A 24,978-nucleotide genomic window follows, 5' to 3' on the forward strand; every position below is an offset into this window, starting at 1 on the left:
CATTCCTGCTCAACTTTGTTTCGTTGTACGTGTATCTAGTTAAGCTTGTCTGTTAGAGGATGGACTAAGTTACCTGACAGCTCTGATGCTAACTACTCAGATTTATAATTTTATCAGAAACAGGAAAAATCTAAATCCAAGATTGCAATCAACCACAAAACACAAATCCTTAAAAAAAATAAAGCAGACTACATTATTTTCAGGGCTTTTCAACCTACTTCTTGTACCTGCAAAACTAAAACTAAGACAAATCAGACAGAATTCAAGGCTTGAGGGTGCTGGTCTCTACTCCATCCCACACCACAACAACCCACAACAGAAAGTTTCAGTTGGGCAGATTTACTGAGAGCAGCAGCTGAGCGCAGGTGCCTCTACAGACAGACTAACCCGGTGGAAAGCACAGTCTAAGTGGTGAAACTCAACAGCGTGATGGCTTTCAGATCCCACATCAAGGCTCAGAAAACGCCTTCTTGCAACCTGAAGGTAATAAGAGAGATAACTAAATGGTGTCTTAAGAAATTGCTTTTAAATGATGAATTTTCAGAACTGAACTGTATTTACTCAATCCAGTAAGACATCACACAGGCTTCAAATCCTCGGCACAACCCCAGCTCTGCACAGTGTGGGCAGACAATGCAAGTCCTCTCCTTCTTGGGCAGCCTGCCTGCCCCAGGCCCTGCAGAGACTGATGCACTTCCAGTGTCCATGGCTCACTGAAGGTCTCACCTGAGAGTCCTGGGGGTAACACAAGATCTTGAAACCCATCATCTAAGTTTCTCAATTAATTGCAGTTACATAGGACATCAGTGCCACAACAAGGTAGATCCACATTGTGAATGAAGATCTGGTGACGTGACATTTAAAATGGAAATACAAAGCTGTCACTGATTTTTCAGGGTATAGTTTGGATCACAAATCTAGCTTCATTCTAGCGTTCCTTCTGTACACTACTTTGAGTGAATGAAGCAGAAAGTAGCTTCCTACTAGCAGTTAATTGCACCTTTTCTGCGTTTCCTAAATTAAACTAAAAATCAGGATTACAATGAGAAAAATCTATTAGACAATGTTTAATAGACTCATTTTCCACTCAGAACTGGCTGACAAAAAACACTGAACCAAACCCAAGAACACCCCCAATAGAAAATAAGATCTGGAATCAAACACCTTTCACATTCTCCTTTTAAATCTGTCAGAGAAATGGTTACAGACACGGCCAGGAACACCGTAGTGCCCTTATTTATCTTACAAGTTTATGTACTTTCCTAGAAGGATAGTAAAAACCTCAATAGGAGGCACCATTAATATTAGAAAGAAGCTATACATTTTGGTGAAATTTCAACAGTGTTCTGTAAACTACTGACCCTTATTTGTGGTATATACCAGAAGAGATTACAGACTTTCAAACTCGATGCCTACCTACTTGCCCAAAAGTTTCAGAAGACAGGCTTTTTTACACTTCCAAATTGGAACAAAGACTTTGCTTAACAATAAAAGTCATAGTACAGTACAAAATGGTTAAGTGAGACTACAAACAGAATGAACTTCTTAAAGCTAAGCAAACCTTTATCAATATCCCAAGACAGATTCATCCCAAAGTAGCTCCTCCTCTTTTATGCTATGTGCCTCCGGTTTCTTTTTATCCTTTTTGCTCTCCTCCTCAGTGGGGTTTTCTGTAAGTCTTTTGTCCATATAAGGTCTTGATTGCTTCTTATTTACCAAGTCTCTGTCATATTTGATTCTCTTTTGCTTCTGATTTTCTTTTCCAAAATCTGCAGCTTCAGTACTTTCCTTTCTTTTCTGCTTTGTGGCTTCTTTCTCACACTTCAGCTCTTCGCTAATGTATTTTTCCTCCTCAAAATGTTTTATCTGAAATTTCTGTCCTTTTCTGTAGGAGCTGGTAGAAGTTTCAGCAAGCATAAGGTTGTAGAAGTCCTTAGATTCTGCAACCGATAGGCCAAAGCTTTTATCTCTGATGGTGGTCACCTCAGACACTTGCTCTTCTTTACACCATCCCTTGTTATAGCAACAATTAGGTATATTTTCTAGTGCACGCTCATAAGCTGATGGCCAGCTTAGTGATCTGTTTTCCCCAGTATTTGTAGGTGACTGGGTTTCTGAGAAAAGGCTGGAATGCTCTTCTTGTTCACGCTTAAAGTTTGAAGATGTAACATCACCAAGGGCGCTTCCTCCTTCAATGTTTTCATCTTTAAACTCTTCCTCTTCTACTTTTCCTAAATACCTTCTTGGCTCTAGACCTCTAGCTTTCTGAACTTTAATATAATCTGTTAATTTATCTTGAAAGGAGTTATGTGTTTTCTTTGATTTCTTCATGAGATTGACGAGCACTGTTTCTCTGCATAAATTGGATAGAAAGTCTTAGTTATTAATACTGACTAATTTGCTTAGCATCTGTTCAGTTAACAAAAAAGTTGTATTTCCAGAGTTAAAAAAATAACATATTCCAAGCATGTTGCTCTGTGTAACTACATGGACCCTGTTACACATGATCATATATATCTATAAAGCTGAAGTTACAGGGAACAGATTCTACTCTTTGTGAAAACTGAAAATCTAGAATAACTTCATGAAGACCAAATGAGTTTTTTGTGACACAGGGTACGGCAAGAATAAGATGCTTTTAAAATGACTTTATACATTTTTAAGACTACTTTTTAAAAAGAAAATTTAAGATTCTGCCTTATTAACTAATCTTCAATTAGCTGAAGAGAAGAGGCAATTTCATTGTATACTGACTGTCAAGTAATAAAGTTAATTTCTTTATGAGATTCATTCTATTGAACAATTGCAGTACAGATATTTCAGACAAACTGTGTGACTCCACAGCAGAAACAAAACAGGGCAGAACAGAATCAACCAACCTGGACTACTAAAAACAAGACAAATGTGCTCCCAAGGCAAAACTACCTATCGGTTTATATTCCACCCTCCCTTTCCTCGGGCTGGAAGATCAAGTGCTTAGATGACAAAGGTAGCCCCTGTGGGAAATGCAGCCCCGAAGACCCATCCCTTAAATGCATCTTTTTCTGCCTTAATTCACCAGCTTTATACATTGATTTTGTTAACCTATAGATAGGCCTGTAGCAGTTCCCTACCCACTGTTTTTGGGGACTCTAATTCTGTTGACTAAACAAACATTTAAAATCACATCAGTCTCTTGTGGTTATATTATTATTGCACCTTCACTTAAAACAGCTTATCAAAATGCTTAACACATAAGCAATTTGAAATTTAGCCTACTTGCACAGCAATTGTTAACAAGTACATCTTAAATCACCACAACATCCATCCCGCAATTAACACAGTCTACATGCCCTCTTCTGGATAAAAGGGAAAGTACAAGAGCTATCATCTACCCCTTAAAGGATCTTATGCCAAACGTAGGATGCATGTTGATGAATCCTGAAAGCAACGCAACCGATGGAGACTTGGCACTTTTTGTGATTAAGGTCATCTTTGCCCTGTCAGTAGGAACCTTTAAGTTCAGACCATTTCCTTCTAGACTGAGCACTGAAGATGCTGTACTAAAACAGGTGCTGCTATCCCCAGGTAGCAAAGTAAGTGGGAAAACTGTACAGGTTTCAGGACCTTTTCCCTGTGGGTTGTCATTGAAGATGCAACTGCGGGACCTCTAAGACTGAGTTTCAGTCACAAGTATGATGTTTAAATGGACAGTGCCCCTTTAAACCAGTAAACCAAATAACAAAAAGAAATCCAAACCAAGACAAAAAACCCAGGAACTAATCAAAGTCCCTTAACAGCAGACAACAGGGCTAATGAAAACGCTTAAAAGTACAAACTACAGAGTAATAGTAACAAAAGACTTATTGACTTACTTAACCTGGTGCTTATTTCCTTGCACATGGGACTGGAACATTTCTATAGATGTAAGTGTGATGTTACATATGGGACACATGTAATAACCAACCCCGACTGCTGAAAAGAAAGAACCAGTAGGTTAGAGAGACTACAAATGAAAGGCAAAACTCAAAGCACATCATGATCCCATCCCACGCAAGGGTCCTAACACAACGTTCACATAAACAACATTTATAGATAAAGTCTCTGCTGCAATTTTTACACTAGAATAATATTTATGAAGGGAGCTGGAAAGGTGTACATTTACAGTGTAACCAGGGTTTAAATATTAACAAAGACTATTTCTGATGGCTGAAGTGATCCAAGACAATTCCAGTAAACTGTTGTCAAGTGCTGACGAGAACAAACTGTACTGAAAAATTAAATACTAATTTAAATACTATTGTAAATACCTGACCTGAAGCAAGCACCAACAGATACCAACCCAGTCAGTCCAGATTTAATTAAAATAAGATCAATTTGAACATTACCTGCTCAAATGTTCACACAGCATTGGTTCAACCCTGTGAAGATGCTGAGGGAATTGTCAATAGAGTACATTATAAATATGGTACACAGAGCCTCGGGCAAATATAAGGTAAGGTCAGATGAGAAAAACCCTTGTGTTTTCTAAGTTGTATTTTTGCCTCTCCTACAAGCTGTGTCATCCATAGACCTAAGTATTCTGAAACCAGTGAGTAACCCTTTTCCCCCCATGCAAACCCAAGAGCCTCATCCATTAGCAAAATGCAGCATTAATTCCAACAGTCTATTGCTTTGCCTCAAAACATATTGCTTTGTTTAAATTACAGCATGACTTAATGCGAGCTGGTTTATACTAACAATGACTTTCAACTATCAGGTAGGATTCTGAATTCCTTACTAAAGGAAGGATTGACAGATCTGTTGCACAGGACCAGATGTTGCCCCCTCAAAATTAATGGAAGTTGCACAGCAACAGGGCCTTGGCTTTGGACACAGTGCTTGAGCTGGAGACAGTGCTGATGGGTGGCTAGAGGACGATGACTGTTTAGGAAACAAATTTCCATATGTGGGAAGACTGAAATAATTATGGCAACCGGAGTCCTGAATAAAAGATTAAGAGAAGACATGACACCAGTTTTCAATTATTTAAAGAATGCGACAAAAAGGAAACAAATGATTCAATTCTTATGTCTGCTTCTTGTACTGTGCACAGTGAAGAAATACAGGGTGGTCAGAGACAGCTGAGTTCAGTGTCAGTAGAAGGTTTTAAGGTCAAGAAGGTAACGATCAAGAAGTCCTGGGAGATCATCCTTACGGAGGTTGTGGAGTTCCCAGCACAGACATGTTTTTCAGAACAAGGTGGATGAACATCTTAAGAATGACACAGATACAACTGATCCTGGCCTTGGATTCAGGGGACTGGGCTATTTTTATGACCCTTTGAATCTGACTGCAGAACTCAGTGAGGACTGAATGTGGGTCTCCACGTCAGTAGGAAATATTTTCCAACCTACAGCTGCCAGAGACAGAACTTTAGCAGTTCATAGACCAAACAGAAAGGAAGAAATGAACTAGTTCTGTAACACAGGAGAAGACTACTGTTCCCTTGCGCACATCAGAGCAGGTCCTTGAACAAAGCAGAACTGAGCACTCAGGCTACACTCAGACTCTAACACTTGTTCATGTTCTGCTTACCTTTCGTGCTGGACTCTGCAGGGATGGCTTTGTCTCCCAGCTCCTCCAATATCTTTTTCCGTGCTTCATTTCTTCTGTGTTTCTTACCAACATAATGCTGGTGGGCCATGAGTGGATTATTGAAGGGAGCAGAGCAGAGCTTGCAGTACTTGTCTGGATCATTTAACTTCAACCTTATGTTGGAGGATGATGAAGACTCTTCAGCTTTTGAAGGCAGCAAGAGCTTCTCAGCTGGTGGCTTCTGTAAAGCTGGAGATGTGGAAGCGGAGGACAAATCTGCCGACAGCAACAAAGTAAAGGCTAAAATAATTCCATAGAGCAAAACAGGTGACTGCAGAACTACAGAGCTGGAAGGGACAACAGTATGCTGGGTGCTGAACTACTTGCAAGAGACCATAAAGTGTCTTAATCCCTGCAAGGATATGAAAGTACAGACTGATGAGGAACACAACCCTGGAATTATCAGAAACCCAACCATTAGATACCTAAAAATCAGCTGTGCTTGATGGCTGGTCACTCTAAGGTCCTTATACAGTCCAAGAAGAGAGATGTACCCTGCAGAGGGTGATTCAGAGCACATACACTATGCTCCATCTTTAAATGCAGTTCAGCAACTTGTACAGGATTAACACCAGTTAAATGTTGCTCATGTACTAATTGTTTTTTAATTTCTTATCACATTAATTTATCAGAGGAACTCCTCATTGGAACTGCAGTTAATTCTCAGAAGAACAATAAATACCTTTCATAAATAAAACATGAGGCATATTTGCCTTTAGTTTCAGTCAATGGAAGCTAGGGAATCTGAAAGCAAGTTTCCATGGCTTCAGAGTTGCACAGGGTGGTATCTTTGTTTATTCACCTAAGGAGCTACCACAAGACAGCTCCGCAACTTCAGCAGAATAGGAAGGCACAGAGATGTGGTAAGTGTAGGAAGATGCTTCTCTGTATTGGTTTCAGAGAGTGACAGGAAAGCACATACAAAGCAAACTATTTAGTTCTTACCAGAAATAGGCTGCATGATCTGTGCTGGCATGGGGGCTTGGTCTCCTGATAATTGCTTCAGCTTTTTAGTGTGGATCTTTCCCAAGTAGTGAGACAAAGCAACAACAGGGGAAGTAAAAATCACATTGCACAGATTGCAGTATTTGTTTTTGTCCGGTGCTGCACTCCCATCCATCTGAAACAAGGCAACATTTAGAAGCATTCACTGAAGTATACAGGGAAACATTTTATTTAGGGATAAAGAGGAATAGTCACCTGAAAACTGTTACAACCCATTTTCTTCTGTTTGCCATGCTCCTGCCCCTCATCTTTCTCACTATGCATTAGAATGTAACGACGAACTTTCTGAGCATGCTTTTTGCCCTGGGAAGAGACTAGAATTAGAATTACTCCTGCTTCAGTAACAAGGATCCAAGCAGTGATATATCCATTGGGACTGGGACTTCATTATTCAAAAACTGCTTTCAACACTTGCCAAACTGTATTTGTATAAAGCAGAGCCACAAGCGGACAAACGCCTGCTCACGTAACAATACTACACTTCAATCAATAACATAGTACTTAACATTACTCATAACATTTTGGCTCAAGCAGCCCCCAGGGTCATCTACTCTCAACTTCTTGGGGAACCAAAAATCCTGACATGTCCCCTTACAAACATGGACTCTAAAACAGGTAAGGAAAGGAACGCAAGCACACCACAGAGCAAGTCTTCTGTGCTCCTCTACCACTAAGCCTGGCGGCTTGACATCAAGGCTGTGTCATGGCACAGAAGAATAACAGGCAGCAGGACCTAACTTACCTTCCTAAATAAAAAGTCTAGTCCCCTGTACAGTCAGTAGAGAGCAACAGGTTTCCCTGGAAGCTGAGTTAAAGTACCTGCAGCTTGGAGTCAGTCTATGGAGATTCCTACACCTTTCTACTGAAAGGTCCAGGTACCTAAAATTGTGTATTAACTTATACTTCCCTCAGCTGCAATTATTTTTTAATTCTTAGATGCTCTCTGAACTCATAACCTTCAAACTCTTGCACTTGTAATGTCCTTACCCACATGCCACACTATGCAGTGCTAACCTACAAAGCAAAAAAAGTAACTTGCCTTCTCTGACCTGAGGCTTTTCAGATGCCTTTTAAGGATTCTGAGGAGCAGGGCAGGATATTATAACAATATTATAAAAGAGAAAGAGGACCTATCCTACCTGGCTAGATAATACAAGCCCTACTGAGAGGAGCCGGTTATTTCCATCAATTCATTTTGCAATGGTGAAGTCTACAATTGTCTTTATTATCCTCAACTGGATTTTGATCCAAGAAACAGAAAATCAAGCTGAGGGTCTGAACTCTTAAGTTCTGACAGTATAACGTCTGCTTAAGCTAAATCAAAGTAAGGAAATACAACACCCTGCAAGACCTGGGTCTTCATAATGTGAATACCAAGAAAGACTCCTGACACCAATGGACATTTTAAACTTTAACTTTTGCAAGAAGAAAGGAAAAGACAGAAATGTCTGTGCCTGCAAACCTGCATACCCTCAAGATCAAGTTTAAACATAAAGCACACTTTCCCACATCTACAGCAATATCCCAAGACACACAGTTATTCCAAGAAATGCCTTCGGTGTGATTCATACAACCTGCCTCAAGCAGACACTGGTGCACAGAGCAGCACGTGTGTATTGCTGGGTGAAATATCAGAAGGCATGACCTCAATCCTCCACAGCTACTGCTGCCCTGTGCCATATGCATGTTCTGACTCACGTGGTGCAGATCTGCTTCAGTCCCATACACAGCATGGCCTGAACCCGCTCAGTTCCTTCTAAAATCGTGCTGCAATATGCAGGTGGTTGCCCTTCACTATACTGAACCCACAGCTGCTACATTCAAGTTGGTTAATGTCTAAGCCTAGCATAAGCCTTGAGAAACACACTATAAGAAGTCTTTTATAACACTATGTAGAAACACCAAATGAACAAACCACAGCCCCAGTTCTTGCTAGGAGAAATGCTCCTTTCCAGCCTACCTTATAGTGTGACATCCTTTGAGACTCAAACTGCAGCACTGCCCTGCAGACCTTACAGAATGTGTCAGTAAAAAGGTATTTCCTTGTTGCCTCATCTAGCACGTCATCTAAACGGAAAGAGCAAAAGACAAAAATCAGCCAGTAGTCAGGACAAGATATATTTGCATGTCTTTGCTTACACAAAACATCAGCCACTTCAACATTCACATGCAGCACAGATGAAGGAACCAATGTCCATCCGCTGAATCACACTGTATGTTGCTGTAGCATGAAAGCAATGCTGTAAAGCCTAAACCTTCCTACTTACAGAATTATTGCTCTCATGGACTTACAAAGCATTACTATAAGAGTACCTGAACTTTAAATCAAAGACAGAGCTCTTCATCGGGTTTTCAGTCCACATCAAAAAGGGCACAATGTCAGAAATACTTGACTAACTGCTTACAAAGAAGGATTTTAACTGGACTACATCACAGTTAGTTAAATATGGGAATGCTTAAAGAAGAGACTTAAAGAAAGTCTGGGAGTGGCTCCGTACATGAGAAAGGCCAGGAGGTCTCAGACACTTAGGAAGGTTGTACCTGTGTCCGCTATAACAAATTGACTGATTTAGTAATATGGGGAAAAACTGCTCCAATGGCTTGTTTTGATTTCCTTTGCCCTGTTCCCAGTTAACCCATGTCCTGTACACACTTTAATTCATATTAAAATTGATCCAGACTTGAAGCTATCCCTGAACAATTATATGTGCAGGCACATTTGATCTGGGGGATGACGACACACACTCTAATGAACACTTAGAAGTAGCACCAACATCGTGTCAATTAAGAGAACTAAACACACCCTTCAGAAGAGCATAGCTGTGCTAGCAAAACCATCAACAAAGATAAAGCTACATCGCCACTCCAGTTCTTTCTTCTCTTAATACACTTAATTCATAAGGGAAACCAGCTTAACCCATCTTTCTTGAAACACTTCTCTGGTACAGGCTATGCTTTCAGGGAGCACGCTTACCCACACTGCTATACCACCGAAACTCTCCTGCACTGACAAACTCTTAAGACTACCTGTTTCTCCTTCATCCCCAGCAGGTCACACTAATTCAAATTAAGCTAGTGGCTTGCCCTGCTCTTAAAAATAAGCCAAAGTTAAACAAGTTTAAAGCAAAAATACAGGAAGCCACATAACTAGACCGTTCAAATAAACCATGCTCTTCAAATGAAGCTGAGGAAAATATTGGGGGAAGTACTGCCATGTCTTAACTGAGCTTAAAACCTCTTTTACCCAACAGTCCACCCTGGAAGCCACATGTGGAGCAGTTGGCTTTCCATGCTTTGCACACAGCCTGGAAATATCATGGGCAAGGAATGCACCACTCCTTGTGGTCTCAAGGCTCAGTGCCAAAAGGCATCTAGAGACCCATAGAGGCAACCAGCTTTTACCCTCAGTTCTAAAGGTTGCTTTATTGGTGCCTTGCCAAAGCAAAGTCAAGGCCAAGGGAACATGAAAAAACAGAATCAAATACTCCGTATTGTGTCCTGTAGCTCTAAATAATGGTGCTAAGCTGCAGGATGGTCAGTTGACAAATGACTAAGGAAAGACTTGAGTCTATCCAGTCTACTGCATGTGCCCTGGACAACATGACTGCCCTCTTTGCACAAGTAAAAGGCCGCTAAAAATGGAGCATGAATTTCAGTGCAAGCTGTATGACTTGTACTTTAATGAGCCAGTATCACCCCAGGAATGTGGTTCCAGTGGAAGCCTGAAACAAGGAATGCCAAACTGCTTTGACAAGCCAGCATTAACATGTGCAACCAGGTGAAAATCTATCAGCAGCTCTATGGGCACTGACGAAACCCAAGGGATGGCAGATTCAGAGGCCTTTCTCAGGCTGTGTGCATGGCTAACCCCACTTTGACTTCCCAAAGCAGCACTCCTGAATTGTTTGACATACAGATCTTGATAAAGCTGGCTCTTATGAGGCTTTTTGCTGAGATTTTGACAACTGAGTATCAAAATGCCACCTGTCTAGCATGGTTTACTATCACTCCCTGATGCAAGACTTCATTTTCTAATAAAACCTTTATTTTCATGAGGTACAATGGCCAGGTGACTAGTCCTTTAGAGCTTTTCTTTCCTGTATTTTGAATCATCCAGAAGTGTTCAATATTCTACAGTTACTGATTCACATAGCTCAGCTGCTTCAAGTAGAGGAGTGAAAGATGGACACAATAAACAACTTGAGTTAATCCACTCATGAAAATCCAATGATTTAGTTCTGGGCATTAGATGAAAGCCCACCTCGCCCCCGAAACGCATGAATTGCCAATGTTTGTAGCAGAAAAAGCCACTTACAGGGGAAAATTACACCAGATTGCTCAAGCGTACTGAACTGTAAAAACAGCTACCTAGAGAAAGATAACTCGAACAATATTCTCTATTTAAAAAATACAACAAAGGGCAAATTGCAATGCAACTAGACCCAAGTCTATGAAATACCGCTATCATGGGCAGTATACACTGTATTTCAATTTGCATAACTTCTCGCTGGAAAGCAGATCTTTGTTTCTTTATATTAGTTAAGGACAGTATTCTATGCATATTTTCCCTGACTTAGCAGTGAACTGCACAGCCTTCTTGGCAGACAAAATCCAACCAAGTGCATGCTGCAAAAAAAAAATATCCTGGAAACATTGTAATGTGAAATTAAAATTGAGTTTTTAATTCACCACCTTCTTGGCTAGCCACTGTAATGAAAAGATTGGATTATAGGGACCAGAAGTCTGGCTGTCCAAGCAACTCCTACTGTGCCTCTTGGAGCCGCCCTGAACCCTGCTGTGTCCTTGTCCTCAATGGCATTTTGCACTAACTGATGAATCGCACTAATATATATTCTAGGGACAGTTTTAAATAGTGCTTTTCACTGCTACCGGAGTTGTTTTCATTCTTCAATACTGTAAAAAGCCTGACAGGACTTGACTTAGATTCTCTCTTTCTTTGTAAATTTATCACATCATCTTAGTTCTATTTTCTCTTTGTAGTACTGTGTTTTCTATTTCTCATTAAGTCTTTCCATTTTTCACCTCCTAACATTGTTGTCCCTTTGTTTTGGCTCCATCTTTTCAGAAGATAAGGTTATGCTACTACAGCTGAGACAACTGCAATGAAGGGAGAACTACAATAGTTTCAGTAAAGTCTCCTACCTCAGTCTAACACCTGTAGCATTGCTAAGCCCAAGAATTGGCTTCCCCCCAAGAAGAGGTCTACAAGAATAAAGACACAGAGTTCACAACAGTTCCCTTGATTTTGGAACCTTAAAGATTTGCTCTACTCAGTATTCCTCCGTGGTCACAAGATGGCTATTAACACATACCACATGAAACAGGCAGTGTTCCCAAACAATGACTTGGCTGGGGAATGCAAACCATGAGCATGGTAACGTAGCCTCCTTTAATGCAGCTCTTGGCATTCACCTGCTGTTAAATTAGCAATAACATGGGAGTTCAGCTCCGGCTTTGTCACTACGATACAGCCAAGCACAGCATAACCCTGTCTGCTCTCCTTAGACCAAACAAGGCCAGAACATCCTGATCCACAAAAAGGATACAGCAGCTGCTCTGCAAGTTGGTCAGAAGCACAGCTACTGAGTAGTCACGAAAAAGCTTTTAAAACCCCATATCTGATAATATCAGCCTCAAACCACATGAAAAACTGTACATATAAGCATAACCTTTTTATTTTCTGTGTGGTTAGCTGATTTTTAGGCAGATATATATGCCTTGGATAATGTATTTCTATGTGGTCTTCTGATGAACTGCATGGAGACAAATTCAGGAATAAACTGATGCATCTCTCACTTAAATCCCAACCAGGCAGTGAGTGGTAAATGGTCTTCAGTCTGGTCTGGACAACTGCAGGCTCCTTCCCAATGGTAACCATGCACATCCATAGCCCTCTTTGCTATATGACACGTCTCTGCTCACCTCCAGAAAAGGGTCAAGAACAAGTCTGCCCTTTCTCCTTTTAACTATGCCTCAAGACCACTTGTGACACACAAAAATGACAGAGCACAGGGAGATCTATGCTACTGCTGCCTGTGTGTAACCAGTTCTATAAATATTAAGCTGAACTTGAGGTCTTCAGCTTTCAGATTTACAAGACATCTTTCCTGGCAACTAAGGAAAACTTTTTTAAAAAATAGCTTACCTTTCAGTTTGCAACCATGCCATCAGAAACTTTTCAGAGAATTAGTCAAAAGCAGTAGCCTTGCAGAACCCCTGTACTGACCTTGACATTTTTATGCCTCCAAAATGTTTAAATAAAGGTACTGGTATCATGAACTCTGAGCAACTGTTCGGACCAGTTTTTTGTCATTAAGAAATGGTTCACTGCAAAACAGACCAACTACTGTTTGTTACAGAGGGACTGCTCCCTAACAAAAGGATATTTCTAAAACATTTTAATCCATATAAGACATAAGATTTTTTTTTAATAAAAGATATAGATGTTCATGCTGCATGATGAAGTCAATCAGCAATTTTCAGTATAATTTTTCCCTTACTTTTAGGCTATTCCCCAAGAAAGCATTTACATTTGTCAACAGCCCACACTTCAGAGGACAAGGCAAGTCTCTGGACTACATGGACTGGAGTCTTTAATCCAGCCCACACCTCCTATTTACTAATGACCCAATGGCAATATTTTCTTAGGTGATTCTTACTAGGTCTTACGAATTTGTCCTTGCCACAGTTTTCTCAGCTATGTTATGAAACCTATGGTACTTGGCACTGGCACAGACACGATGCAAGATCTCATGTTTTGTGAAGTCCACTGACATCCTCAGAAAAGACATACTATAGCAACAGTAAATATTGAGAGCAGTTTAAGTATCTAAAAGGATGCACAAAGTGAAGTAGTGTGCATAAAGGAGTTTCTGGCAATCAAAGGATGAATCTGATCCCAAGAGCAGCTTTGCAGGTGACTTTAGCACAGCCAATTAACCTCAGATACTTGTAAGGTTGTCCCATTAAAGGAAATGGAAAGATCCTTCTAAGATTCAGCACAAAGTTCATGGGAAGTGTGGAGCACTGTAACAAACCCCTCTAGTTTCTGGGCTCAGAAATCCCACTGACCAGACTGGTGCTCCTCTTCTGTAATGGCCCTGCTTTCGATGTCATCTCACAACGAGAACAAGGACTGATCCTGGGCAGCATAGCTTCTGAAAGCGCACGTGATCCAAACTTTGTTGGTGCTTATGGATGTTAACATCAGCTAAGGCTGTCACTAAAAGGCACAGGGTCTCCTATGGCAGATTAAAATGATAAGCTTTGGGGCTTCAATAGTCTTGAGGGTGTCCCGTTTACATGAAGATATGTAACCACGCAGGGCTGAAAACAAGACTGCAGTTCTTGACTTGCAAGTGTCTAGAAGCACCAAGAAGGATTACAGCCCATTTCTAGTGGGTGTAGTACAAATGTAAAGAAAAAGGAGCTCTGCTCAGACCTAAGGGGACGCTGACCACACCAGAAGGATGCACACAAATGGAAAGGAGCCAGGATGACAATGGACAATCACAGAAACACGAGGCTGCACATATGAACCATGTATATTTACAGATTTCTTATTTCAAGCAAACGTAACTATCAGCTCACCAACTCACCGTCCGCCTCACCTGTACCATTTACTTTGCCCGTTATCGTTTTAAGCTCTTAAGAAATACTTCTTTTCAGAGGGAACTGGGCTGAGAAATGTACCTGTCAAAGCTGATTAGACAGAATGGGAAATGAACATTCACTTATCACCCAGGCATAAAGTGAAAAATCCAGCAATAAACCAGGTAACATCTTCCTGTTTCATCGTACTTCACTTGTAAGCTCAAAAAGAAAATATGAAAGACACCCTAGATTTCCATGAATGTACTACTAAGAAGCTGTCTGTAAAAAACCCAGATGTTCAGACAAAGATAAAGGAAAATATTATTGTTGTTGGACTGTCACAGCCAAAAAAAGCAGACCCTGGCGACAACTGCTATCCTTAGTGACAATCCATGTTAGAATTAACATAATCCCAAAGGGAAAACTAGAAAAACAGGTCAAGATTTCCATCTTCTTTCCAAAGAAAGGAATATTTTTTATTCTTTTGACTACTAATTCTCAGCAGTCACTATAGTATTTCTTGTGATTACTTCAGCTCTTATTATGATTCAAGCACTTAAAGTCTAGGACACAGAACCGGTGCCAAAAAGATTTTTCTTTTTAATCAGTCAAAATGCCTATAAAATGCAAAAAAGCAAAACACACATACACACGTGTCAATGTGTATTCCTTCTTGGTTCTGTAACACTATTAATTGATAGTAGTCATCTGAGATACTTGGGCATTTTAATAAAGGGCTGCTTTACAATCAGATTCAAATTCCAGATACACTGCAGAGGCTATGGAGCTCTAACAGAGAAGGAAGATGGGGGTGGGAGGAGGTAAGAGAGGACAAGGCTGGAAAGATAGCTTATGCCTCTCCACAAAGAAATGGGACGAGGTGGGTTCATTCAAGATGCTGAAGACTGGTTATATTTCCACACTATGAAAAAGTTTGAGAAACCTACCTGAAACCAGACAGTGGCATCGCTGTCTGTCTTCAAGTGCTGTATGCTAATGAAATACATCTCATTCAGCAAAAATGCTGGGCATCTTCTTGTGCTTTATTACTCATGTTCACCAGGAATCCCAGTCTGATTCAGTACTGGATCCTTTTCCAGGCACCCTGGCAGTTACTTAGATAGTACCTCCACAAAATACCAGAACAGCCATCTCTTTCCTGGGCTTCCAAGTGCCTGCCATGCCAATTGCTCTGTATGCTAGATGCAGACTGGAAAGCTGCCTTCCTATACAGTCTGCAGAATTAATAATTGCTCACTGACTGCAATACTGTGCAACCTTGCCCCAAACAATGCTTTGGTTCTCCCTGTCCATTTAGTCCTTGCCCTCTTTACTGATACAGCCAAAGAGAGCCCCTTACTGGTGCTAAATTCAGCATTATCTGGGTGTTAAATACCTTATGTAATGCATGTCTCAGGAGAAAGGGATGTACCAGCTCTGGTTGTGTTCCAAATGAATACTAAGACTGCTCGCTACCCCTCTACTAGCTCCCCAGCCACTCAAATTGCTGTTTTAGTAGCATGGATTTATACACATATATAGTTATTGATACCTCTGGACATCTGTGCTAAAATAAATTACAGAACTGCAATAAAAACAGTTCACTCGAGACCTAATGATGAGATAAAGAAAGTGAATGTCAAATATGCAGGTATCTATGGAAAGGAGGACTCAACTGTTAAGGTCATTCAGTTGCATCCAAACGTGACTTAACGCAAAACAAACCCCAAACTTTTCAGTGTGAGGGTCTGACTGGGAGACCCTGCATCTACTCTCAGCTCTACTGCCAACTTGTTAAACTTTGTCAACATGCTGAAACCTACCCTCTCAAAGGTAGGTACACTTCTGTTTAGTGTTTAAGCTTGAAAACTCTGGTTTTCACTTCTGTGCATCTTTGATTCTGGCAACAGTACCGTGGGAGAAATGAGTTACCTACGGCAAAGGGCTGAGTTAAACCTAATTTTTATGAATGTAACTGTGTTGAGTTCCTCACAGGGATGGGCCTATTCAATATTATCCTAAACAACAAAACTGGCATAAACAGTCACTTGAAACAACCGCTTTTAGTTAGGGTATGAACAATCATGGTTTAAATTCCTTGGTTTTCTTAGAAAACAAATGTTTCAAACCAAGTGCTTTTGTAAGTGACTCCAGATGCCAACACCTTCCTATTTAAGTATGAAATAAATAGGAAATATCAAGAGGACTCAATTCCTCCTTCCCACCTGAGCTGCATTTTACAAGTTACCTTTTGAAAAGCACTCAGTAAGCTACTGCCAATAAAACACACCTCTGCTATAAAACTTCTCTTGGTGGTGGCTGCTCCACACTGGTGTAAGAGATGTTCCTCTTTCTAATGGTGCTGTGGCCTCAAGAGTCTTCCAAGTCCCACCAGGTCCTGATCAAAGTTAATAATACCAGCTCAACTTTGCAGGGGTCAGAATACACTGGAACTTTGAGCCTGGTGAGCTACAGCTGCAGAGAGGTACATATGGCCAGCCCTGAGCACGTGCAGCAAAGATGGGTCAACTCAGCCTGGGATGAGTGATGATCTTCACATTCCAGATAGCAAACATACGCCTAATACAGAAGGGGTGAAAAGCTTTTTGGTCTTAATTCATAGCCAGTTGTTAAAGAAAATAATATAGTTCCCCAGGAAAAAAAACCTAGTACGTTTTCAGATGTTTGCGAAGACTGGAGAAGCAGGCCACAGGGCAAAACGATCATGCCTTCAGCTATTCTTCGAAGAAATACCATCAGTATATTTGCTTCACTACTATTCCCTCTAAGTCAGCCTTCCATTTAAGTCACACTCGGAGTTCTTTATAATTTTATTTTTTATGACGCCACCTTCGAAGCTTGAGACAGAGATGCCTCCTAATAGTTTGATTAAAATCTAATGTTTTAGTGAATTGGTTTCACTGTTACAAGTCCTCTATCATTAAGACAAGCCACGAATCACTGAAGATTTATTAATTACCAAAACCCACTCAAACTTTACAGACTGGTGCAAGAAAAGTTTCATAAACACATTCACTTTCACTGTCATAAAAATAACTTCTCATTCTTATCTCTAATGTGACATAAAATGTCTGAGTAAATATAAAACTCTTATTAAAGCAGAAGTAGATCATAACAATAAATGTATGCTTAAAACCCAGCATACTTTTTATCAGTATAATTTTCTGACTGGCATCTTCTGAGAGCGTTCAGAAGACACAGAAATTAAATATTCCATAAGAATTGAAATTAAAAGCAGTCTGGCATAATAGTGAATAACATAGGTGAAGACAGAACATCAAGTATCACCTGAATACACTTATATTTTTGCTCATTCATTTAGCATTTCTAAATTACTTCTCCATAGATGTGTTTTAATGCTGAGAGTAAACCCAGCCTAAATAAACAGACAATGAGGAGCAATCAATAGGCAATGACAAACACATTCTTAAAACATGATCAGCTTGATTGTTTTAATGTTCAAACACTGAAATATGGGCACGGAGAACGCAATGGGAACGGTAGGTACTCAGCATCTCTCTTAACAAGAAAACTGAAGTAATTTAAATAAATTTTTTAGAAAATCAAAGTAACAGAGGTGGATTTTGGAAATCTGGAACCAAACAGGTTGCCTAATAATAAAAAATCGGACTCTTCATGTCTGAATTAAAAGATAACGATTTGCTTACTGTTTCACAATTCTCAGTTATGATATTAGAAGCACAGCCAGCATTTTTAAAATTTTTTTTTTAAACCTTCTTCAGTAGAACAGCAATTCAGTTAAGGCATTAAAACACTGATGTGAGATGGCTCAGGGACATTTTAACATTACTTGTGTATTTTACTATTTGAGAGAAGCTTGAGGATGTCTTTTCAACTTTAAACCTTTGCTATCTTTTTTTTTTTACTAGGTTAATTGTAGAGGAATCTTTGTGGCATGCCATGTAGGAAAGGCAGGGAAAAAAAGTCTTCCCTCAGGGCAGTATAAATGTGGTAGGAAAAGTACTAACATTAATTAAAATATCAGAGACCAGGTAATTTTAAAAAAAGACTGTTCAGCCCAGGATTTTCTACCACTTGATTAAAAAGGAAATGCTCCCAGCTTTAGTCTATTATTAATTTTTCTTTCCCATTTCTTGAGGGTAGAGAAGACAGAAAACAGAATAATAGAGTAAGGAAAGAGTCTAGGCTAGACAATCCCTTAAGGCATAGGTATAAAGTTTCAAGTTCAAGGTACTAAACCCACAAAATGACATAGCCAAATTCTGCCCTCAAACGCCAGCAGCAAACGTAGCATTTTAATGAAAAATAGATGGATATACACGAATCAAGTTCAACAACTGCAAGTCCTCAAGAGCAAATATTGACCCACATATTTTCTCATTTTACAAGCCCTTTTGCACGGCTGTCTCCAAGGCACATCAGGATGAGCACAAGCAATGGGGTTAGCGCATCTTACCAGGCTACCACCTGTCAGCCTCATGGTAACTGAGTGTGCATGCTGAAGCCTGTCCCAGCTGCAAAGTAAAACAGGTTAATTTATATCACGTGCACTACATTAATTTGGTTTACTCTGCAAGCAAGAAAGGCAGGAGCCTGCATGCAGTCAGTTACCTCATCTCAGCTGACTGGCTGTAACTTTACATGATGTGCAAACTCTATTGCTTGTAATCAGGCAATCATATTCCTACTCCATAACAGGATGAAAGATGAACAAAAGCACGAATGCTTGGATTATCAGCTGTCCAAAACTGCAGGCAAACAGCAACACTGAAATCCAGTCACTTTTGATTGTGGTACAGCAGGAAAGTATGGTCACTGTACAGTAGAAGTCAGAAAGCAATCTTAGAAATAAATTCAGATATCCTCAAATGTCCAACTCAGAAAAGGCAAGCAAAGATAACAAACTTTAAAACCCTTACCAAATTGGTTTAAAAACCTTACCAAATATACCGAGCTGTCATTTTACAGCACTGTATTCCTATATGAGGAAGGGAGGCTGAACCAGACAGATTTTGATTTCTGCAGTTAGGTGAAAGACGTTTCTCCAAGGAAACAACACTATAGTAGCACAAAATTTTAATTTTTTTCCGCTAGTCACTAAATATCCTTTTGAATTATTTTGTTTTCTTTTGTTTTCAAAGCTCAGGTGATCATAAAAATTGAAATGCCGAGCTGGACTCGGTGGTTTGGAAAGGAACGCTGCTAATGCCAGCACTGCATGTTTCCATAAAGTAGTTTCATCGCTCAAACTAACACATTTTTTCCCCCACAGAATACCACAAGTTAACGTACAAGCATTTATATGCATCTTTGAATACTACATGTTATCAGATTTGAGTAAGGCACATGGCTAAGCCTGTACACATGCATGAGGCCTTTGAAGCCTACAACTACACTACAAAACGGGGTTAAACCTAGTGTTGCCCAAACCTTCTCAAATGCACAAACTAAACCGAAAAAGTGCTAAAAGCCTTGATGGCCAGATGGATCTGTGATCAGCCCTGACACACAATAGAAGAAGTTGCAACTGATGTGAAACACAATGCTCCCCCTTTTGCCCAGGGTGAGCAATTAACAAGACACTTTGCCTGCTCTCTTAGTGCTCTGAATGCAGCCAGGACACAGAAAATATTTTAAAGCATTCAGATTGAAGTACACTATATCGATCACTACTGAGAAAATTAAAGCGTCCACTTCTTGCAACATAGTCCCTTCATTCTCTTTATTTTTCTCCCTGTTGGTCCAAGCCCTCTTGTTTCCACTACTCTGCCTCTGCTGAACATCACACCCACCTCTGCTCCCTGCATCCTATCGCACCCACAAGGGCTGGACCAGCCTGCCACAGCTGAAGTAAACTGAAATCAGCCACTCTGCTTTCACCAGCAAAAAAGTTGCTATTTTCTTTTTTTACAATCATCAAATAATTGTTACCACAATAAATTGCTCAGGATTTCAGGGAACAATTCTTTGATTTATTTTTTTTTAATTTCTGTGAGCATAGTTTGATTCAGCTGTACTGTACTTCTTGAAACACACTGTCAAAATGTGACTAGGGTGCAACAGAAGGCTGATTATGTCTATGCTGGATGGTTGGTTCCTTCTGAAGGAGACTCTAATGCATTAGACTTCTTAAACACTGCAAGATAAGCTGTTAGCTTCCTTGCCAGGCATTAAGTTATCTCCTTAGGATAACAGACCCTTTTTCCTTTCCACTGTCATGGTTTAACCTTCCTTGGGTCTTCACAACACTTAAATACATCTCCCAGTCACCACTTTGTAAACTCTGAGGCAGGTTAAAACAAGTTACCTGCCCTTCTGCCCAGCTCTCTTCTGACATATAAACGCTCCTATACAATTGCATGACAGTAGTTTGTGCAATGTTATTTCTCAGCCTACTCTCAGTGCTATTTAAGATGGGCTTGTGGTACACTGCGTGAGAAACATATAATCAGTGAATTGGTACCTGACTCTTTTGTTCCCCTCCAGCATGTGAAGCTGTGTAGCATAGAAAAGGAGGGAGAGGGGAAAATTAGTCATTTTTAACATGAGTGTGCTACATACTGAGTCTTGAAAAAGGATACACGGTTGTAACTACAGATTATCTAACACTCTTACAGGTACCAAGGGTTTTTATCTTGTTGCTACTGAGTCAAAAGAAATCCCCTAGGCTAAAGCAAACAAACAAGAAACCCCAAGGGGTGGGTGGGGGGCAGGGTGTGTGTGAAGAAATTAGCAAGGCCTGTTGCCACAGAAAGTTTCCAAAGCCAAAGGTTACTGCTGATTTTGTATTTAAGAAAATTATACCCTCCCTCCTCAACAGGCTACCAAACCAAAAATTACCCATAATAACAGCTACTGTTTGCCGCAGGTACCAACTTACAAGCATACCCAGCAATCCTTGCTGTGTCTGGCTCATAACAAAACCTGTACCAGCTGAGCACTAAAAATAAGGGGGTGAGCTACCTCTAAACACTGAGAATTCAACAAACACAACCTTCAGAACCTTGAAGTCCCTTGCAATTCCCAGGAGGTCAAAGTATCAAAGCACATTTTGGAGTTCAGAACATGACAACCCACTACAAGAAATATGAGTGAAAAATGGAATTTAAACCCAAACATAATAAGACTACATTCCTACCTTTCCCCAAGTATATTCCTTTGAAGGGCATACATACTTGTGTCACTTCTTTCCTCCAGCAATCTGGCCGCTTAAAATAGGTGTCAGCTTTTTAAACAGAGCAATTAATTCCACCAGTGTTCTTTCTGTTCAAGAGTACTACTAAATTTAACTGACAGTGAGGAAATCTGCTGTTAATGGATGTGTCACGTATTTTAAAAAGCTTGTTTATGCATTGCTAAGTGTGTGGCTTTTTTTTTTTTTTTTACACTTGATTTTCATTACACAAGTGAATAGTCAATGCTTACAAACCATTGACCAAATCCTTTCAACATGCAAGTATTTTACACCTACTACAAGTTGCTTGGTCTTCCTGGAAGTTCAACATCCTTTTTTTGGGTGGTATTTGCTAGATTTCAGGAGAGGTTACCTGGGAAGGAGAGGACATGGAAAGTTCCCCCGATTTCTAAGCCACCAACCTTAAGATTCAATTCTAGGGATCTCCACCACAGGTCTGGTGTACGAAACTGATCTGTTTGTCATCTTAACTGTCCCAGAAACACGGGATTAGTTTATAAAGACAGAGCAAGACCTCTTTGCACTAAAGAATTAAATATAAGGCTACCTTTTAAGAGCTGCACATCAGCCTGGGCCAACATCAGATACCTTACCTCCTCCTTCCACACACAAAACACAGCCAAGACTCTCATTGTATTTTGCTCCTCATTAATTTCTGCCTGTGTCACCAAACGCCTATTACTTTTCAGTAGTGGCATCATGAGAACATATTTCATTTCACGGAGGGAACGGCACCGCCATGCCTCCACCGCCCTCCGACAGGCCCGCGTCACAGGCCCCCCTCCCCGCCTCCCCGCCTCCCCGCCCGGCCCCCGTGGCGCCGCGGGACCAGGCCGCACTCACCTCCGCGGCGGGCCGCAGCGCGCCGAAGCGGCACGGCAGCCTCCTCACCCCGCCCCGCCGCCGCCGCCGCCATGGCCGTGCCGCTGCCGACGGGCAGCCCCCGCCGCCCTTACGAACACCGCGTGGCCGGGCCGGGCTGCCTTAACGGCCCCCAGCCGCCGCCTCCCCCGCAGCGAGCTCCTCCGGTGGGCCGGCGTCACCCCTCCGCCCTCACCAACCGCCCCGGGGTTCCCCTGCAGCTCCCGCCAGTCCCCAGCCAGTCCTCGTCAGCTGCCCTGCGCCCGGCCCCTCCCGCTGCACCCCACCCTGGTCAGCGCGCGGCCTCCCCCTCAAGGGCCCGCCGCCCTCCGGGCTGACCCGGGGCTACTTGTGGCCGCCTAGAAACTGCTAATAACTACTAGTAACCAGCTCATCATTGCCTAGTAACTACTAATAACGGCATAATTACTAGTAAGAGCCTAGTAACCGTGTAGGAACTACCTGGTAACTACTAGTAGACACTCAGTGTCTGCCTAGTAACTTCCTAGTATCTGCCTAGAAACTACTAGTAACTGCGGGACTCTCCCCTCACCTTGGGTGGCCCCTCTCTGCCCCCAGCACCCAAAACACCCCCAAAATTCCCCAAATCGCTGCCAGCCCTCCCCTTGATCAATCCATGCCTCTTCAGGGTCAAATTCCCCTCAGCCCCCATTACATGTGTCCCCAAGAGGAAAGGCTAATTTCCACCAAATTTTCCCCACTGTTGCCCCAAAAAGGGGTTTCACCGGGACACAAGGTCCACCCTCATCCTGCAGGTGATGACATTTAACTTTTAAAGCTGAATTACAACGACAGGACAAGTCCAAGGAGCACCCACCGAGGACAATTGGTTTTTTCCCCTCAGTTTTCCTTTTTTCTCTAATTCACAACTTGCCTGAGTATTGCTTACCACAGTCCAAAGCTGCAGTGATTAAGTTTGATAAAATTGTGCTTTGGATAATTTTTTAGAGGGCAGTAGAGGGTGCTGTTTGTTCTCCTGTTAGGAGGACGGGGCGCTCGCCCCTCCAGCCCAATATCCAAACTGATCTGAAGCGCAGAATAACCTGCTGTTAAAGGGTCAGCCTTGCTCGGCGCCCCAAAATCGGTGTGCCTTTCTGGCTGGCTTTGAAGTTCACTGTGTTTCCAAGGGGTTGAAAGTAGGGTCACTGCTCCAAATAGATATTTAAAAAGCAGGAATCCCCATTACCAGCCTCTTTTGCCCCACTCCAACTTTCCTGGTGGGTTTTTTTTCAGATTGACAGTTTTACCACTGGTTTGTTTTTTTTCTTCCCACAGCTGGGTCTGAAACCGTGGCCAGGTAGTACCAAGGGTGTGATGTGCAGCCGGACGGCTGGTCTATGCCTGTACGACCCGGCTGAGCACACACCACTGTGGCATTCACCCGGCTGAAGGGGAGAAATGAGACTTTTGTTATGCTCTGTCTCACCAAATTTTTTTTTTAATTTATTTTTTTGTGATCTGAAGGGGTGGGGGGTGCATGATACTGGGTACACCGTGGATGTCTGACTGTGCAGATGCCTTCTCTGTTGTAATTCTGTCCTAGAAGGACTTTGATATATTGGTTTTAGTTGGCTACTTTGAAAAGATATAGTTACATTCTTTGTTATATTCTTTGTTATCTGGGAATCAGAAACAGTATTTAGTGTGATTAATGACAGGGTTCAATATAGCCACACTCCAAATTGGGGTTTTTTGAGACAAAAAAATCAGCTCCTAATTTTGGGGTGCTAAAGCACTGCTGGCAAATATATGTATCAAAAATGCACTTATACCCAGGCGAATTAAACATGGGTAACGCGTGAGGGCAGATCATCCTGACATTACGTATCACACAAGCAGAGCATTGCAATTAAAATTATAATTGCTTGTAGGTCCTAATTGCCTGTAGTGAGTTTTCTATGCTGCACAGCGTAAACGCTGGGAGGTTTGTGCTGACGGCTTTGCAACGGCTCTGGCCCTTCTCAGGACAAGTGGAACAGTCTGGTTGCTTGGGGAAGGTTGCTCATAATCACATGAACACCCGGATCACCCTGAATTTATACAGTTGTGGATTGATATCGTTTGTGCTTGGCGCACTCAGGCAAACTATATAATGGGATATTAGTGCTGAAGCGTGATACCATACTTCATTCACAGGCAAGGAAAATTGCCAGAAGCTTTTAGCAGAAGCTGCTGAGCAGTGCTGTGACTGTCTTGAAGAGCATGATGATACTTCCCACTGCCTTGGCAAAGTAAAGCATTTCTTTTACAGTCTAGGGATGCACAGGAGAGTTACCCTCTTTATTTCTCTGCACCTTACTTTTCCTTCTCTAACAGGCAGGTTTTCCTGTGTGGCGTGGAGGTGTGGGAAGCGGTTTGCAAACGTTGATATCTGTGTGGTGCTAGGAGATCCACGAGGAAATAGCATCAGGTTTCCTAGGGGTGGGAGGGTGAGATTAGCAGGAACCAGCCCTGCAAAGTGCTATTAAATGATAAAAAATGCTGAAAGACAATCTGGGCTGGGCTCAATTTCCAGCGTGAGGTACACTCTTGCACATGGAGGCCTTCCCTTGTATGACCCTGAACTTGTACTGGCTGCTGGGGTCAGAGGGCAAAGCAAGGGCCTGGCTTCTCACGGGTTTGGTGTCACTGGTGCACTCTCCTTTTCCACTCAGGTGGCTCAG

General features: G+C 41.5%; 1 protein-coding gene across 4 annotated transcripts; it reads right to left on the bottom strand.

Annotated features, from left to right (window-relative positions):
- Positions 1-1,052: 1,052 nt before the first annotated feature.
- Positions 1,053-22,414, bottom strand: KRCC1 (lysine rich coiled-coil 1). 4 transcript variants are annotated; one of them, XM_075092166.1, is made up of 7 exons: positions 22,277-22,414; positions 8,582-8,688; positions 6,817-6,924; positions 6,562-6,736; positions 5,557-5,832; positions 3,855-3,951; positions 1,053-2,353 (listed from the first exon to the last, which is right to left on the bottom strand). In XM_075092166.1, the coding sequence occupies exons 1-7, from the start codon at positions 22,347-22,349 to the stop codon at positions 1,567-1,569; spliced, it is 1,623 nt and encodes a 540-aa protein (XP_074948267.1). In that variant the 5' UTR covers positions 22,350-22,414; the 3' UTR covers positions 1,053-1,566. The 4 variants fall into 4 exon arrangements, with proteins under 4 accessions (XP_074948267.1, XP_074948266.1, XP_074948269.1 ...); XM_075092165.1 differs by having other exon boundaries at positions 3,855-3,954; XM_075092168.1 differs by lacking the exon at positions 8,582-8,688 and having other exon boundaries at positions 22,277-22,363.
- Between the last annotated feature and the right edge of the window lie 2,564 nt (positions 22,415-24,978).

This window comes from Phalacrocorax aristotelis, chromosome 4 (assembly GCF_949628215.1).
Source record: "Phalacrocorax aristotelis chromosome 4, bGulAri2.1, whole genome shotgun sequence".
Taxonomy (NCBI): Eukaryota; Metazoa; Chordata; class Aves; order Suliformes; family Phalacrocoracidae; genus Phalacrocorax; species Phalacrocorax aristotelis.

Excerpts from the sequence above, each read along its gene's own strand:
- KRCC1 (XM_075092165.1), bottom strand. The coding sequence starts at position 22,349 with ATGGCGGCGGCGGCGGCGGGGCGGGGTGAGGAGGCTGCCGTGCCGCTT. Across the intron at positions 8,689-22,276 it reads CGCTGCGGCCCGCCGCGGAG|ATGACGTGCTAGATGAGGCA; the intron begins GTGAGTGCGGCC and ends CTTTCCGTTTAG. Across the intron at positions 6,925-8,581 it reads AAAGGATGTCACACTATAAG|GGCAAAAAGCATGCTCAGAA; the intron begins GTAGGCTGGAAA and ends GTCTCTTCCCAG.